The sequence below is a fragment of the Sylvia atricapilla genome, chromosome 7 (genome assembly GCF_009819655.1).
Source record: "Sylvia atricapilla isolate bSylAtr1 chromosome 7, bSylAtr1.pri, whole genome shotgun sequence".
NCBI classification, from domain to species: domain Eukaryota; kingdom Metazoa; phylum Chordata; class Aves; order Passeriformes; family Sylviidae; genus Sylvia; species Sylvia atricapilla.
The window spans coordinates 26,297,641-26,313,117 of NC_089146.1; the positions used below are offsets into that span (position 1 = coordinate 26,297,641).

The 15,477-nt window shown below is 37.9% G+C and overlaps 1 protein-coding gene across 6 annotated transcripts in view; it reads left to right on the forward strand.

The window, feature by feature from the left end:
• The window catches only part of EPB41L5 (erythrocyte membrane protein band 4.1 like 5), a 51,530-nt gene that overhangs the window by 14,943 nt on the left and 21,110 nt on the right, over nt 1-15,477 (forward strand). For all 6 annotated transcript variants that reach the window (XM_066323049.1, XM_066323045.1, XM_066323046.1 and 3 more), the window contains 13 exons: nt 1,133-1,175; nt 2,280-2,358; nt 4,827-4,871; nt 5,170-5,222; nt 7,751-7,871; nt 8,271-8,358; nt 8,980-9,068; nt 9,232-9,301; nt 9,945-10,114; nt 10,597-10,703; nt 11,400-11,427; nt 13,658-13,700; nt 14,001-14,116. In XM_066323049.1, the coding sequence (XP_066179146.1) occupies nt 1,133-1,175; nt 2,280-2,358; nt 4,827-4,871; nt 5,170-5,222; nt 7,751-7,871; nt 8,271-8,358; nt 8,980-9,068; nt 9,232-9,301; nt 9,945-10,114; nt 10,597-10,703; nt 11,400-11,427; nt 13,658-13,700; nt 14,001-14,116 (1,052 nt within the window). The remainder of the gene's footprint in view (nt 1-1,132; nt 1,176-2,279; nt 2,359-4,826; nt 4,872-5,169; nt 5,223-7,750; nt 7,872-8,270; nt 8,359-8,979; nt 9,069-9,231; nt 9,302-9,944; nt 10,115-10,596; nt 10,704-11,399; nt 11,428-13,657; nt 13,701-14,000; nt 14,117-15,477) is intronic.

Consider the following 15,477-nt stretch of genomic DNA (forward strand, 5'->3'; position numbering starts at 1 on the left):
GCAGTGCAACCTGAAAATACCGGTTCTTTTTCATGCCCTTGTTGCTTTTCTGTCCTCCCTGGGGCTTACCGTGAACTTCATGTCACACAGTTTAACAAAAGGAGTGTTGCTAAGTATGTAATTCATCTGTATTAGTTGCAAGGTGACATTTGGGATTGATCTGATGAGGTGTTGTTCCTTGGGCATGGTGAACCATGCATGACATGGTGTGGCAGGTAGTTGGCTCTGGCTGTTGAGTCAAGGCAATTATGTTGGTCAGGGTGCTGTGTTTCCTGTTTGGGTGTCACCTCCTTTGGAGGAGGGAGCTGTTGGCCATACACAGCACTAGGAAAGAGATCTGTCCCGCTAGATGTGTGCTTTAACTTCTGGTATAAACTCTTCAGCAGTGCGATTATGTGCAATTATTTTAGAGAGCACAGTGTGTATGTATAGATGTTTCAATCTGCCAAGTATAGCTTTTTTCACATGCTGTTGTACACAGTGTAAGTCAAGCCATTATTTTGGCTTCTTGTCCAGTATATAGCTTATAATTAGCATTAGTAACTTGTCCTCCCATGTGACAGTTGCTAAAATGTCACCTGTGAATAGATTTTTGAGAATTAGGTAGAGCTGACTCTGATGTTGGGACACAGGCAGCTCTGCTGTTACTGCACTTGAGTCATCTGAAGAAAATGCCTGAAAGCCAACAATATTTATTTTGTCTCTCCTGCCCCAAGTAAACATCACACACGGCTGAGTTCCAGAGTCTTCAGCTATGATTTATGCTTCTTTGGCATATTGTCACTGGCTGACCTACTAATGTGTGAATTGTTTGTCTGGACTGGATGAAAATCTAATAAAGCGGTTTGTTAGTATATTTTTTTTCTTTTAAGTAGACAGTGCTGTCTTGAAGATTTGGTTTAAATAAGGTACTACAGGATGTTTCTGTTGTTCAAAGCTGTCATTTTGCATTACAAACTTGGAGCAAAAGGCTCTTCAGCGAGCACAGAAAGAGCTATGAATTGTGAAAGTTTTGAATTAGATTGTTTAAACAAACTACTTGTTATTCCAAGATGGTCTTCACTAACTATTCCTTTTTTGTTCTTCCTGGGAGATTTCTGTATTGATTCAGTGAAATTAATTTATTTTTCAGCATTGGCTGGACAACACAAAAAGCATTAAAAAGCAAGTTAAAAGTAAGTGTTCTTTCCGTTTTCTCTTGGGACATTGTATTTAACATACAGGAAGTACAGCCAGTTGAAGTGGGTGGTGGGGGGCAGTGTCCTGTGAGGGGGTGAGGGTGACAAGTGACAAAAGTCCTGCATAGTGCTACTGATTATTTAATGGCATCTTCCCTCTGTAGCTCTTATTACTTTATTCTAATGTTCTTAATTAAACATGTTATGGGCTCATTAATTATAGTTAAAGTGGAGTCAAGGCAGCTGAAGATGTTTTAGTATTGTAGAGCATTATCCTGGCTATAGGAAGGCTTGTCTTGGAGCCTCATGCATGGGGCAGTTCTGCATACTTGAATCTGTGTCCAGTCCACCAAGTCCTCACCTGCTGTGCAAGGTGTGGCCTGGTTGTTGCAGTGCTGTGTGCTTGGGTAAGATGTTGTTTAGCAGCTTCCTTGCTCTGCACTGTGGGAAGTCTTCAGGGATTTGTGGTGTTGTTTTAATACAAGAGAATTTTTGGAAGCAGAGGGAGAAAATTCCTCCTGTCAAATGCAGGAATCAGCAGAGCGATGCACATTTTTAAAGAACTGTTAATCCACCCTTTTGCTGAATTAACTCTTTGGTTTCCAGAAGGGATGATTCTTCCATAGAAGGGTCTCTTAAATTCCCATAAAGTATGTCTAAACTTCTGAGGAATAGAAGGGCCTGAGTTTTCAGCAGTATTTCCCAGAGCTCTTGGAAGGTGTTGCAGAGACCAACAGAGTGCTTGAAGGTTTAGTCAACTGTGGAGCCAAGATACACAGCATTCTTGGTGATGGAAAGAGCCCTTAAATATAGGGATTAACCTGGATTCATGTGCTCTTGGCAGGAAGAATCAAGTTAATATGATATGACCATTGGGTTGACTTGTAACACATAAAACTATTTTGTGTGCATATTTAAGTGTCCTTTCACCTTGATGGTCCTTCACGGATTTCCCTGGCATAAAGGAATTCCTGCCTTAAGACCTTGTGTAGAACATAGCCAGCCAATTTCAGTCAAGTTTTGTGATGTGATTCTGTGTAATAAATAACCTTTCTCATCCAGTAACTGTTACTGCTGTCTTGAATGAATTCTGCTTTGCAGTTGGCCCCCCATATTGTCTGCATTTTCGTGTAAAGTTTTACTCGTCAGAGCCAAACAATCTACGTGAAGAGCTAACAAGGTAAGAGGGATTCTGTGTGTGAGAGGGGGACCCAAATAAGGCTAGGGAAATCTTTTCTGTGGTGTTTATTTAAACAATTCCGATGTCTTGGAGAATTCTTTAGAACTGCTTCCTTACTTGGCTTTTTGTAAATGTAGTTTTGCTTTTGTAAAGTGGCTATTTTGTGTGTGGAGATAAATGTACTGTGACACAGAGAGATCTAAATATTTATGTATTACTTAATGCACCATTTTTCATTAGGCAATTTTGGCAACTGATCTGAGTAGCTTGTACATGATGGACAGATGGACAGTTTTCACTGAAGGAGCAGACATCATTCCTCTGTCTTTATTTTTCTTAAGCTGTTAGTTTCAACTGTGTGCCGTCATCGTATCTCCAGGCAGAAAAGCACTGGATTACAAGTTAGAGGCTGTCTTTGGAAAGAGGAAATTCAGTTAGTATTTCATTGCATGCATGGTCTTCAAAAAGCTTATGGAAAGTACTATTTTACTGCCATGTTGAGCTGAGTTGACACTACTATAGGTGTAGGTTTGTAGTATCAGGTGAGCAGTGATTGAAGCATTTCACAAATCCATTCATAGAACTGCATTTCCAGTTGGGCTGAGACTACTCGGGGTGCTTTGAAAAAGAACACAACCTACCATCTGTCAGGAGTATAAATCTGTTGTAAAAGGCAACATTTCCTTGTGTTGTTACTGCTGCTGCTGCTGATCCCTTTTGGAGAGTAAACAAAGTTATGTTTTCTTGATAGCTTTAGACATTTCATACCTCAGCCATTTTTAAGGGTGTGAAGTGCATTTGTTTGTTGTTCAGGTTTATGTCTGTATGGATTTTCAATCTACACTTTAGCCAAATCCCTTGGAGTGCTACCAGGGAGATCATAGTAGCATTACCCCTTCCAGCCATATGTACCCTATGCAGCTTCTTATTTACGTGTGGTAACATAGTGTGGGAACTGCTGCTTTTTAATGCTTTCCTGCTGATCTGGGAAGAATGTTTTACCTCCTCATTCAAGTTCCTGAATAAACACTTAACTACCTTTAAAACCAGCAACTGTATTCAAAATTCAGACCTATATCTGTATCTACCGCTGTGGAACGTTTTCATCTATTTTGGCTTGAGTTCTGCCAGTCAGACCTTGCTGTGCAGGTTTTAGCAAGGCAGACCTGAAACCTGAGGGCTTTTAAACAGTCTGCCTGCTTAGCTAATCCCCCAGAACAGGAGAGCAACAAGTAGTCCTTCTGTCTTGAGACAGTGTGACACCTTAAAGCAGCAGAAGCCGTGGGAAGCAGAGCTTTGCTGCGGGTTATAGGTGTCATTGGCAGGGGCTTTCCCAAGGTTCCACCTTTAAACAGAAGGACATCCAGGTGGAGCTACTTTTCAGCTGCCACAGGTGCAGCTTGCTCATGTTCTCAGCCAGTGGTCATGTAACACAGCATGGGAAGTGCCTGAATTGTTTGGAGGCTTTATGTAGCTGATAAGCACAGACTGGTCACACCCACTGACACACGGGAGGCCTGTGTTCATTTTCTTATCTGGGGTCAGTACCAACCAAATTTATTCCCCACGCAGTGTTCAAAATGTTTTGGATAATAAATGGCTTGACAAAGTATTTGTGGACTTCCGTGGAACCTGTAGGAAAAACACCTGCACCTGTTTTGTGTCTGTGTATGAAAGTGTGCAGAGACATAGGCACATGTTTGAGCAGAAGTTGTGTGTAAAGCATCTGGGAATCTGTGCTAGATTTCAGACTGGATACCATGGCAGATGCCAGTGTTTTATACTTGATGAGACCTCTTCTCTTGCTAAAGGAAAGCTGTGTACCATAATGTAGCAAAGGGATTGCTCTTCAGGGATATTGGATCAGAAGAATTGGTATTGCACACCAAAGGGATTTATATTCAATATTTGCCCCATTTCTAAGCAAAAAGAGTAGAAAATATGCAAGGCAGTGAAGGAGGGCTGGCTCTGAAGAGTAAACAGGTTGAAAAGCCTGCAGGCTGCTGTTTATTTTTAGTCACTTTGCAGTCAGCATTCCAGGTTAGATTTTAACTAACCAATCCAGAGTAGAAACTTTTTTTTTTTTGGCAAGACTTAAAAATAACTATTCTTTTATGAGATTGGTATGTGTATGAATAATGAAGGAAATGCGGAAGATGCAAGTTGTTCTTTGCTCAAGTAGAATCAGAAGAGAATAAAAATATATTTACTTGGGTATCCTGTTTATTTTTCCATGCAACACTGTAGTTTAGCTTTTGACAACTTGTACTTTTGAGTTTGCTTCATTTGAAATACCTGCAAAACACACAAACCCGACTGATAAAGCCTTAAAAGGTCACAGTGCAGTTTCTTTCGTCTTGAAACCCCGTGTTAATGTAGAAAACATTTCTATTTGTCAGGCTCTAACTTATTCCTGTTGACACATTAGCACTGTTACTCAATGACTAATTTCTTATTTAATCCTACAGGTATTTATTTGTTCTGCAGCTGAAACTGGATATTCTTAATGGAAAGTAAGCAGCCATTTAAACTATTACAATGTGTTTAGCATAGAGTTTATATTTACATTTGAATAATTAATAAGTTTTGCTTAGTAATATAATTTTTTTTTCCTCTAAAATACTACTTTTCTATGCATTAATATCAGGAGAGTAATGCTAAAATAATGTAGTGCTTATCTCCTGATAGTTTTCTGAAATTCTACCAATACTTTTTCATTTATTATTCCAGACATTGGCAGTTTCTTACTGTCAGTTACTGTCTGCTAATGGTGTCAGTTCAGGTTTTAACAATGCATTTCTCTTTTGGCAGACTGGAATGTCCTTTTGACACAGCGGTCCAGTTGGCAGCTTATAACATGCAAGGTGAGTAGGTACAAGAAGGGAAGGGTGATGTTGCACAAACAGTTTTGTGTAGACTCTTATTAACTATTCTAAAAAGTCTGTCCTTGTTATGTCCATAAAAGAGACTTGGCCCAGACATCAGTGTTCCAGTGTGAAATGCAGATCTTTTTGATTGTACTTGTGCTGAGAGTATGTACAGAAAATTACTCTGTTCCTCAGGAAACAGGACAAGGAGGTTCTGTTTTGAACATAACAGCTTTGCCCCAAAGTTTTCTCAGGTGCTTATGTGCAAATCTGTCCACTTTCAGAGAAGATACAAGGTCTGCAGCCTTCCTGAATCACTTTGATGTAGTAACACAGCTCACTTCTTTTTCATCATGTAGTTTCTGTCAAGTGGTTTTTTTTTTTTTTTTTGTTGTCCAAATCAGGTGCAAAATTGGTTTTGTTTGCACTGTGTTTAAAATACCAGCTTTTGACTTCATCTTACTTGTAGGAACATCTTAATGCTTCACGTCTCATGCTTGTACTTGAGTGTTCCTGGTTGAACTGCACTTGTTGGTATTTCAGATCCTTCTTCAGCCACAAGATGTGACATACCCTTTTTTTTCTCAGCTATATACCACTGTGCTTGAGTCATCTGAGATTTTATTAATCAATTGTCTAACTTTTGATTCCAGATGAGAATGTGTTGTTTGGATGAGGGTGTGATGTTAACAAATGTGAAGTTTCCCATGGATTCAAGCAGAGGAGCTTACAAAAGAAAGAGGGGAGGCTTGAAGTTTTAAAAATTCCTGCTAGAGTAGGCTTTTGGCTCCTTATTGGAGGATATAGATATAGGGCCTTGTTCAACCCAATTGATGTGCCATGTGTTGGAGCCACACAAATTCTCCACACAACATTCATCTTATGAATCTGTTGTACTTAACTCTGCATGAGGTAGGACTAAGTCACTGAAATTCATTCTCTTACAAATATTTTTCAAAACACTTTCTTCTTTTCATGCAGGAAGTGCTAAAGATCCTAAATCGTGTGTAGGTATAAGAGTTGGGATTAAAATGTGAAGACACCTGCCTTTTTAACCTGCTCTGTTGTGTGGGAGGAAAGCAGTTAGAATACGTTCCACAGCTAAAAATATTAGCATTGTTAGAGCCTTAAGATACAGGTGCAGTAAACAAGATTTTGGGAGAACAAAGTGATCTAATTAGGCTATATATCCACTGCTTTTTGTGATGGTCTTTTCTTTCCTTTCTCTACAATGAGGCCTGTAGCAGGGCTTTAATCTTACTGTCTGACAGCTGTGTACTTTTATTTAAATCAGCTGGAACCTAAGCTGGCTTTGACAGCATTCCTTTCAACAGAGGCAGGCATTTTAGTGGGAGTAAATTATTATAGAACTACAGACTTCCTCAGTCAGCATTTAAAAAAAAGAAAAAGGAGGGAGAAGACTGTTACTGTGCTTGCAGCGTTCAGAATCCAAGAAATGGAGTTTTATATCGTGTGGCATTTCTGTACCTGTGGAATACTGACATTTATTTGGCTTCTCCAGGTCTTCCCAGTGATGTCTCTATCTTTCTCTATGTAAACATCTGTAGTTTCATTTTTCAGACAGAACAAATATTGGCCTGCTTCAGACTTCCAAAGTCCAAGTTACAGAATTATTTCTATTTTTTTGACTGTGAGCTGAACATTAAGAAACAACCTGAAATTATTTGGAGGAGCCAGTGCTTAATGACTCTGAAAATCAGTACACTTTTTTATAAAGGTTTCTAATTGTCAGTCTCAGCATTTTAGATATTTATCTGTCTTTACAACTGGACGTGTTAGCATTTGTGGCAGATGGAGTTGTGTTTTTGATGTGTCACACCCCTTGGCTGCTATGTTTTCTACAAAGCATCTCTTAGTGCCCCTCTGAGCATGCAGCAGTGGACACGAGCCATTTGACAGACCCAGGAGAGCATTTAATATGTCCTTAGATGAAAAGGAAAGCAACAAATAATAAAAAGCTTCATGATTGTGCCCTGACAGAGTAATTTTAGCAGGACAGGGCCATATAGAGCAATAAAACCAGAAACTGACTTGTAGAATGGACAAATAGTTTCATGAAAAGTGTCACAACTGATTTTGCTTTTTATAAGTCTCAAGAGGTACTGTTTGAATTCTTTAAGGCAAAATTCCATCGTAACTTTAGTCAGCTGTCATCTAAGTAGATACTGCTGTGATAAAACTTGTTGAAAACTCCCTGCAAGGAAGAAAAAACATGAGTTTCAAGGATGGTGATAAATTCCCTTTATAGGAAGTGTTTTAAGGAATATGTCAGTAATACTTTGTAAACATTAATACAGAGTTTTTGCGCAGACAACACAACCATTTGTCCAGTGTCCATAGTTTCTCTGTCAAAAATGGTTAAAGGAGACCTGGAGGAGAAGAAGGAACACAAAAAGAAATTTAGTATTTTAGACAAACTAGAAAAGTGTGCAGAAATCCCTCTGCATGCAAGCATATCCACTGTGTATTTGAGAAGAGTGCCTAACAGTGTTGTTCTTTTGTAGCTGAACTTGGAGACTATGATCCTGCTGAGCATGTCCCTGAGCTGGTGTCTGAGTTCAGGTTTGTTCCCACTCAGACTGAAGAGATGGAATTAGCTGTTTTTGAGAAGTGGAAGGAATGCAGGTACTAGATCTTCCAGTGAATGCTACCCAGCTGTTTGATTTTTCAGTGAAGAGAATCTATTAAAAAGATAGTGCTGACTTCTTCTGTGGCCTTGTTCAGAAATAGAATTTTAATATGGTTCTGACTTATTTTGTAGAAGAATATAATGTGAAAAATGAAGCTTTTCAAGGGTCTGAGTAAAATGATGAGGTATAAAATCTTGAAACACAATTTTTGCAGTGGCATTTTCAGCTTAAAGCTTTAAATAGTGACCTTGATCTTCATTAAAGTGAAAAAGTGTCACCAGTGTTTACATTTTTCACAAACTTTCAGGCATTTCTTTTCCTCTTTCCTTATATAACAGTTTTTCCTTTCTGTGCTTTTTCAGGCATTTGCCTAACAGCAAAAATTTTATTTCAGGGGGCAAACACCAGCACAGGCTGAAACTAACTACTTAAACAAAGCTAAGTGGCTGGAAATGTATGGTGTAGACATGCATATAGTCAAGGTATGTTTAATCACAGCATGGTGACCTTTGGAAATGATAATGTTAGTTTTGTGTTGCATTTCAACACTGGTTCTGCTTTAAGGGGGGAAGAAAAGGAATATTGTTCTCATGCAATCTATGTAGTAAGTGATCTGGCTTTGTGTCAACATTCCACTCTTCAGTAGAAGATTTCTACAAGGTATAATTTGAGTCCAAGCATATCTGCTCCATGTTAAATGTATGATTGTTGTGGAAGTTATGTACTACAGCTTGTATTTAGTCGTTTTGCAAAAAATCATAGTAATTCAAATTTGCTGGGGTGTAGTCAGCTCTCAGCTGAAGAACTACAAATAAGTATAGATCTCCTGTGGAGACACAAGTGCAGCAAATGAATAAGGATGTCTTTATTACACAGACAAATCAAGAAACTTTAAGTTTCCTCTTTAGTCAGTCTTTTTAAAGGGTTGCAAACAAGAAAAATCCATTTCATAAGGTCATCATAACACAAGAGTTTTGTTGTACAAGATAGCAGATATGTGTGTAATTATAACACTGGGCAAACAAACTCCATGAATCACTCTAGTAATTTGGATAGAGGGTCAAGCACCAAAATTAATATAATTTTTATTTTGTGCCAATTAGGCAAGAGATGGCAATGATTACAGCCTGGGACTAACACCTACAGGAGTTCTTGTCTTTGAAGGAGACACAAAGATTGGTTTGTTTTTCTGGTAAGCTCCATGATTGTACACTAAAATCTGGTTTTGGTTCTTTTGTTTCTTTTGTGATAGCAAAAAAAATTGTTTTGGTTGTAAGAACACCATGAATATGAGATATTTTCTCAGTAAGTTACTGAAAGTTAGATGTAACCTGCACTTTCTGTCCATCTGGCAGGCCAAAGATAACAAGGCTTGACTTCAAGAAGAACAAACTCACTCTGGTTGTTGTTGAAGATGATGAACAGGTAGATAAATATCTGTTTAGTTAAATATCAGCCTTGATTATACAGTTTACATACTCCTTTCCTTAAGTTTTGAGAATTAACGTGGATGCCTGAAAAATCTTTGATTGTGACCTGTGGGAGGAGGAGGGAAATGAAGGGACTTAAGTAAAAGAAACTTTTTTGCCATCCATTAAAAAAAAAAAATGTCTGGTGAAACTAGAGCAGGTACTTTGGAAATAGTGTGCATTGTGCAAGAAAGTTTGAAAAGAAAAACCCACATAGCACATTTAGTAGAATGAATTACTTAAGCAGGTTTCAGAATTATTCCTATGGGGAAGAAATTGCAAACACCTAAAACAATTAAAAAGTGAGCATTGGTAATTTGAGAAGATTAGATTTGGAAGTGAAAGCTGTTAGCCTCATCAACAAGTACCTTCCTGTTGTTCCTATATAGTTATTCAGAGGGGACTCCAGCCCTTTTTAACTTTAGACAATATAGCAGTTGTTCATTATAGCTTCTGAAAAGGTTGATTTTTCTGCCTAAAACATTTATATATATATATTAGGAATCATAAAAACCAGATTTTATTTGGCTTGCATGGAATATGAGCTTTGACTTATTCAAGCACCTTCTAAGTCATCAGTGTGCTTTGTGTGCTTTAAGGGAAAGGAGCAGGAGCACACTTTTGTCTTTAGACTGGATCATCCCAAAGCCTGCAAACACTTGTGGAAATGTGCAGTGGAGCACCACGCCTTCTTCCGGCTCCGAGGGCCTGTCCAGAAAAGCTCCAGTCGCTCTGGCTTCATTCGCTTGGGCTCTCGCTTCCGATACAGGTCAGTGTCATCTCTCATTTGGCACATGCCTCCTGTCATTCCTTGCTTTTCCTCAGTGCTGGGATTTAGTCCTGTTATCAGCTTTCTCTGTGACTTTGGGCAATATTACTTAAGCTTTATGCTCTTCCAGAATTTTCAGCTTCTCCCAAAACTCATGCACTAGGACCTCAGAAGTATGCCAAGGGCAAGTGTGCATTTACCATCAACTTAATGTACAAAAACATGAAGTTGATGATAAACAGTGCTTCTGCCATTTGTTATGAGGAAACAGGGTGAAGAAGAGAATGTTTCTAAAACTCTTTCTCTCTCTTATGAAAGTTTTTTGAGGTGTGAAGTTTGGGATGTTTTATTAGACGTAACCTGAGATAGTAAGCTATGAATTTAAAATAGAAATGTGATGGTTTTATGAGCATTATCTCTATTCCATCATTAAAAATAAGTGATTTATTTTACTACTTTGCACTTTTACATGGCATTTTTAGTGGGAAAACAGAATATCAAACCACAAAGACCAATAAAGCCAGGAGATCAGCATCCTTTGAAAGAAGGCCCAGCAAGAGATACTCAAGACGAACACTGCAAATGAAAGGTAAAAGCACTTCCATTCTGAGAAGTATAATCCAATGTGAGAATCAGGTAATAATCTCCTTTAAAAATTCTGGGTAGGAATTCTGTCTTTGTTTGCCCTTCTCTTGAATTTTCAAAATTAGGTTTTCTTTGATTTATTTAAGAGACCTCATGTATTTATCAGAAGAAGCTTGTGTCCAAAGCATGTCCAAACCAGCTTGCCTGGCAGGTAAAACACCTGTGAAAATAACACAGTAGGTCTTGGTATGAAGACGGAAAACTTGGGCCCAGGAAACAGTGATATATTAATGATAGTATTTTAAATTTATGAATTGAGTTAAAAATTTTTGTCATTGAGATTTTTTGTTGTTAGGAGCTGCACTTCATTGTCATGATCTGACACCATGTGATACTTTGTGATACTTTGTTTCTGACTCTTGCATAGGTTAAGTGTGACAGCCCTGTTTGCCTTCAGATACTTTTTAATCTGGCTTCAGTTTGCTCTTCAGATTTTTTTATTTTATTTTCTGATTTAGATTTTGGTTTTCACTCATTATACATGAGATGTGTGCAACTGTTGGTCTTTTGGTTCAACTTTTGCTCTTTTGATTCACTACTTTTAGGCAGTGTTAGGCTATTTTTATTAATCATATAATTAAAATTTAACTGATAACCTAATTATAAAATAAATTTTAATTAATGCTTTATATTTTTGCAGCATACACTGCGAAACTGGAAGAAACAAGGTAAGATGGATTCCAGTATTTGAATTTCTGTCTTTGATGTTTGACACCTCTACTTGAGCACATGTCTGCGGAAGGAGGATATTGTGTTGACCTCTTAACTATGGTTTTGCCATAGGTATTGTGTTTGTTTACTTTATGTAAAACTTGCTGTTCAAACCAAACCATGACTTGCTTACTAGCTAGCAAAGGAGTTTGTTTATTACTAGCTGTGATTCTTGCTAGATATGAGCTGTAGTTCACATGCTGCCATGTAAAGAGGTCAGGTAAAAGTGTGTGAGGAGCTCTTTTACCTGAAGTCTGCCTGCTCCAGCTGTGTGACTGAAATGCCTTGTTCAGTGAAGGTCAAAGTCAGAGAAAAGACTGTAAAATTAATATTTTTTAAGTAAGGTGATAGGTTTATATTCTTTATTACACTTGCATTTATTTTTATGCATGATCAACACTGAAAGGGAAGCCTTTTGGTTCTGTCTTAATCTACCGAAAGTCTTCCTGAATGTGTAGGTTCATAGTTACTGTTGCAATGTAAATTACTCACGTATGTGAATCATATAATTTTCATACCCTTCCTTAAGGGAAGAGAGGAAATCATGTTAAAAGGAACTGCCTGGTAATGAAGAAACTTAGATCACTCAGTTCTGGATTCTGTCCTTTGCCCTAATAACTTGTGAACACTGCAATGATCAGTTGCAACCAAAATTTTTTAAAAAAATATATTCATAGATATTAGGCACCATGGTGGGTGGGTAAGGAATGCCAAAATAACATTCCAAAACAACAGGCTTAATACCACCCAAATTTTCTGTCTGTAGTAGCAGGGGTGATTCTTGCATGAGAGCAGAAGTCTAGAAGTGTGGGGACAAGGCTACACTGTGACTTCCTGTATTGTTTTTTCTTCTATACAATGGGAAAGTATCTTCAAAACTGGGTGTCATTAAGATCCTCTGCATGCAAAATGTGACTGTTTGATTAATTAGTGCTCTTGTCATGCTGTGTTGTCGTGCCCTTCTCTGAGTTTCAGGTTGCTTAGGTCATTCTGAGAGTGGGAAGAGAAACTTCATGTGCAGTTTCTCCTCCTGATAAGACTGCAGTCTCTGATCTGCACTTAGGTGTGGCACTGTTGTGTCTCCACAGCAAGCTGTGCCACTTCTGAAACTCTACACTCCAGTGCTGCTAATTGAAATGCATCATGAAAGATGTATGTTGTTCCCTTCTTCTGTGTTAACCCAGCACAGGGGAGTGTGCTGGTCAGAAGGCATTCCTTAATACTTGTGTTAATTCTGGAGTAGCCTCCACATTCTCTCAATAGAGAAAGAGTGAAGGGGGAAACAGGCAAGGAACAGCTTGTTCAGTGTTGACATCAGAGTGTTTTAAATAAAATAATTCTCAAGAGTCACTGAAGTAAATACAGAAATATATTTGAATTGTCAGCTTGCCAGGTTGGATAGCTGTTGTCTAGACCATAAATCAGAAAAGTAAGAGGTCATAGGAGATGGGAACCTTTTTTAAAAGGTTAGAAGTCTGGGGGAAAATTTTGCTATGTATGAAATCTATAATGCATAATTACTGCTTTTAAGTCTTTTAGAAATGTCAAATCTCTCTTGCAGGTTCAGAAACCATTAGGAATAGGGATATGGGTCTTATTTAATTCATCAAATATAGTAAATATTTAATCACATAAAACTATTATTAATGCTGTGCTGATCTGCTGTGCATATAAATTAGAATAGCTGCTTTTAAGCCCATTAGATGTTGCATACAGAAGAAACTCTTTAATTTTTCTGATAAACTTTTGTGATGTGAAACATCAAATTATGAGGGTTCTAGTTAGGGAACAAACATACTATCTACAGCATGTAGGTGAGCTTTTGACAATTTCACATTTTGCTGGGTGTTTTAACGAAAATTATATAACTTTTGCTTTAGAAGTGCCACATCTTACTGCTGAATCACAAAGACTTTTTAAACCAAAGTGGTTTAGGAAAGGAATAGTTAAAAACAGATGAGTTACAGATAAACTCTAGCTTGAAATAAAGAAAAAAACTGGATACCCATAGTTACCTAAAATGAGACAACTGACCTAAAGCAGAAGTTTTTAAGAATTTTGTGAAAAGAGATTAATACTTTCAAAGTATCTTAGACTCTGTTTCTTTCTGAAAGCCCTTACAGTTCTGCCAGCCTGCAAAAGCAGTTTGTTGATCTGATCCACTTTTGAATTCTTCTTGTCTTTCAGTGCTGCAAACAATGCTATTATCAGCCAAACTAATGGATCACAAGTAAGGACTCTCATTCTTTCTAAAGGCAATTTTCATGTGTCTCAACAGACTTGAAGATTTTGTTATTTGCTCTTGAAATCCAGTGATTGACCTGTAATTGAATATTACAGTTGACTATTAACTGTGTACAGTGCTGGAAAAGACCAGGCGTATATACCCAAGTGCTAAGGAAGTAAGGGAAGAAAATGGCCTTGCTTTAGCTTTGTGCTTAAGAAGTATTGATATGTTTTGTTCACTTTAATGTGTCATCACTTCATTAATGTATGTGTGTAATAACTTGTTTATATTCTGTCTCCAAAGAGCTGGAATGCCAAGCCAAACCTACCTGTCCTGACAGCAGTTCCTTCTGCACCAGTCTTAGTGGAAATAGAAAACCTCCCAAGGAGCCCAGGAGCCAGCCAGCAAGATAAGAAGTGGTATGTTCAGCTTTGCTGGGAAATGAGTTCTGCTTACTTATGCATGATTCAAGTAGCTTTTCCTTTATCTGTCCTTAAATAAGCTGCCATCCTTGTATCTCTAATGGAAGTTGACAATCAAGTTAGGGATGATGCAGCTGATTTCTTCATATGAATTGTGTGTGGAGAGGTGAGGACAACAGGCTTAGTCACTGCCAACCAAAAGAAAATTTCTTCAAGGGCCATAAAGGAATTAAGGAAGAGTAGCTTTTTTCAAGTCCTGGAGAGAGTTGGATCCTCCTAGTTTGCCACAAGCTTGTAACCTTTTGCTTGGTATCATGGAGCCCAAGGACTTACCTTGGTCCTTAGGATAATACAGAACCTTGTCAACTGGTATCCTTGTAAATTGTCTTTTGAACTTCCTGAAATAGGCAAACTGACTTTTCTCATGAGCTTGGGTATAGAATAGGAGCTTTAGGAAAATCACAGAAGCTGAAGATAAGAGCTTTGATTTCATGTAATCAAGAGTATCTGTTTTATGGATTAGATGTATCTCAAAATTGTTGGAAAATAGATAAATGTACATGTCATTTATCTTTTCTTAAACTAATTCTAAATTAAAAAAACTATTTTCAAACCAAAACTGGCATATATCCAGCCAGTACTTGTGCACAGGTCATCTTAATTTCTTTGGCTTCTTGGTGCCTATGACTTATCCAAGAAGGGAAATTCTGGCTTCTGCCAGACTCATTAGGAGCAGTCATGGTGGAATGGAGTGACACCAAAGCTCTTATCCTAAGCAGTTTCAGCCCTCAAGAGAAAAAGGGTCTTTCTCCCATTGTTAGGCATATGAATCTGCTTTGCTTCAGTATCTCTTACAAGTAGATGATACGTGTTTCTAATGATGCTGTTTCTAATGATGTGACAAATGTACTTTAATTTTGTAAATTGTATTCATTTGAAGACTTTTAATACTATCAATTTTGAATGATAAAGGGGATGGTAATTCTGCTTTGAGTTGCATTTTATTGACATTTCAATCAGAACATACAATCAATGCTGTTTTTCTTTCTTTTGCCCTTGATTTATCTAGTATCTGAAATCTGTGCTTGTCTATGGTGGGATCCTGTTGATCGCTCGATTCCTTCCGTGGTGGTGGGTGAAAGGTGGTGGCATCTTTATTCTTCAGGATTCTCAATATGGTTTTATTTTTATTCTTTTGGCCTAATTGCAAGATGATTGCTAGACACCTGTATTTCCTTTGGTGGAAATGTTTGACTTGGCTCCAAATCAGCACTTCTTGGGTACCTGATTTGTGCTAATGTTCCTGCTCATGTTTGCAAGGCTGCTGCTGCTTACTGAAGTCCCACTGTTCTGGTTCT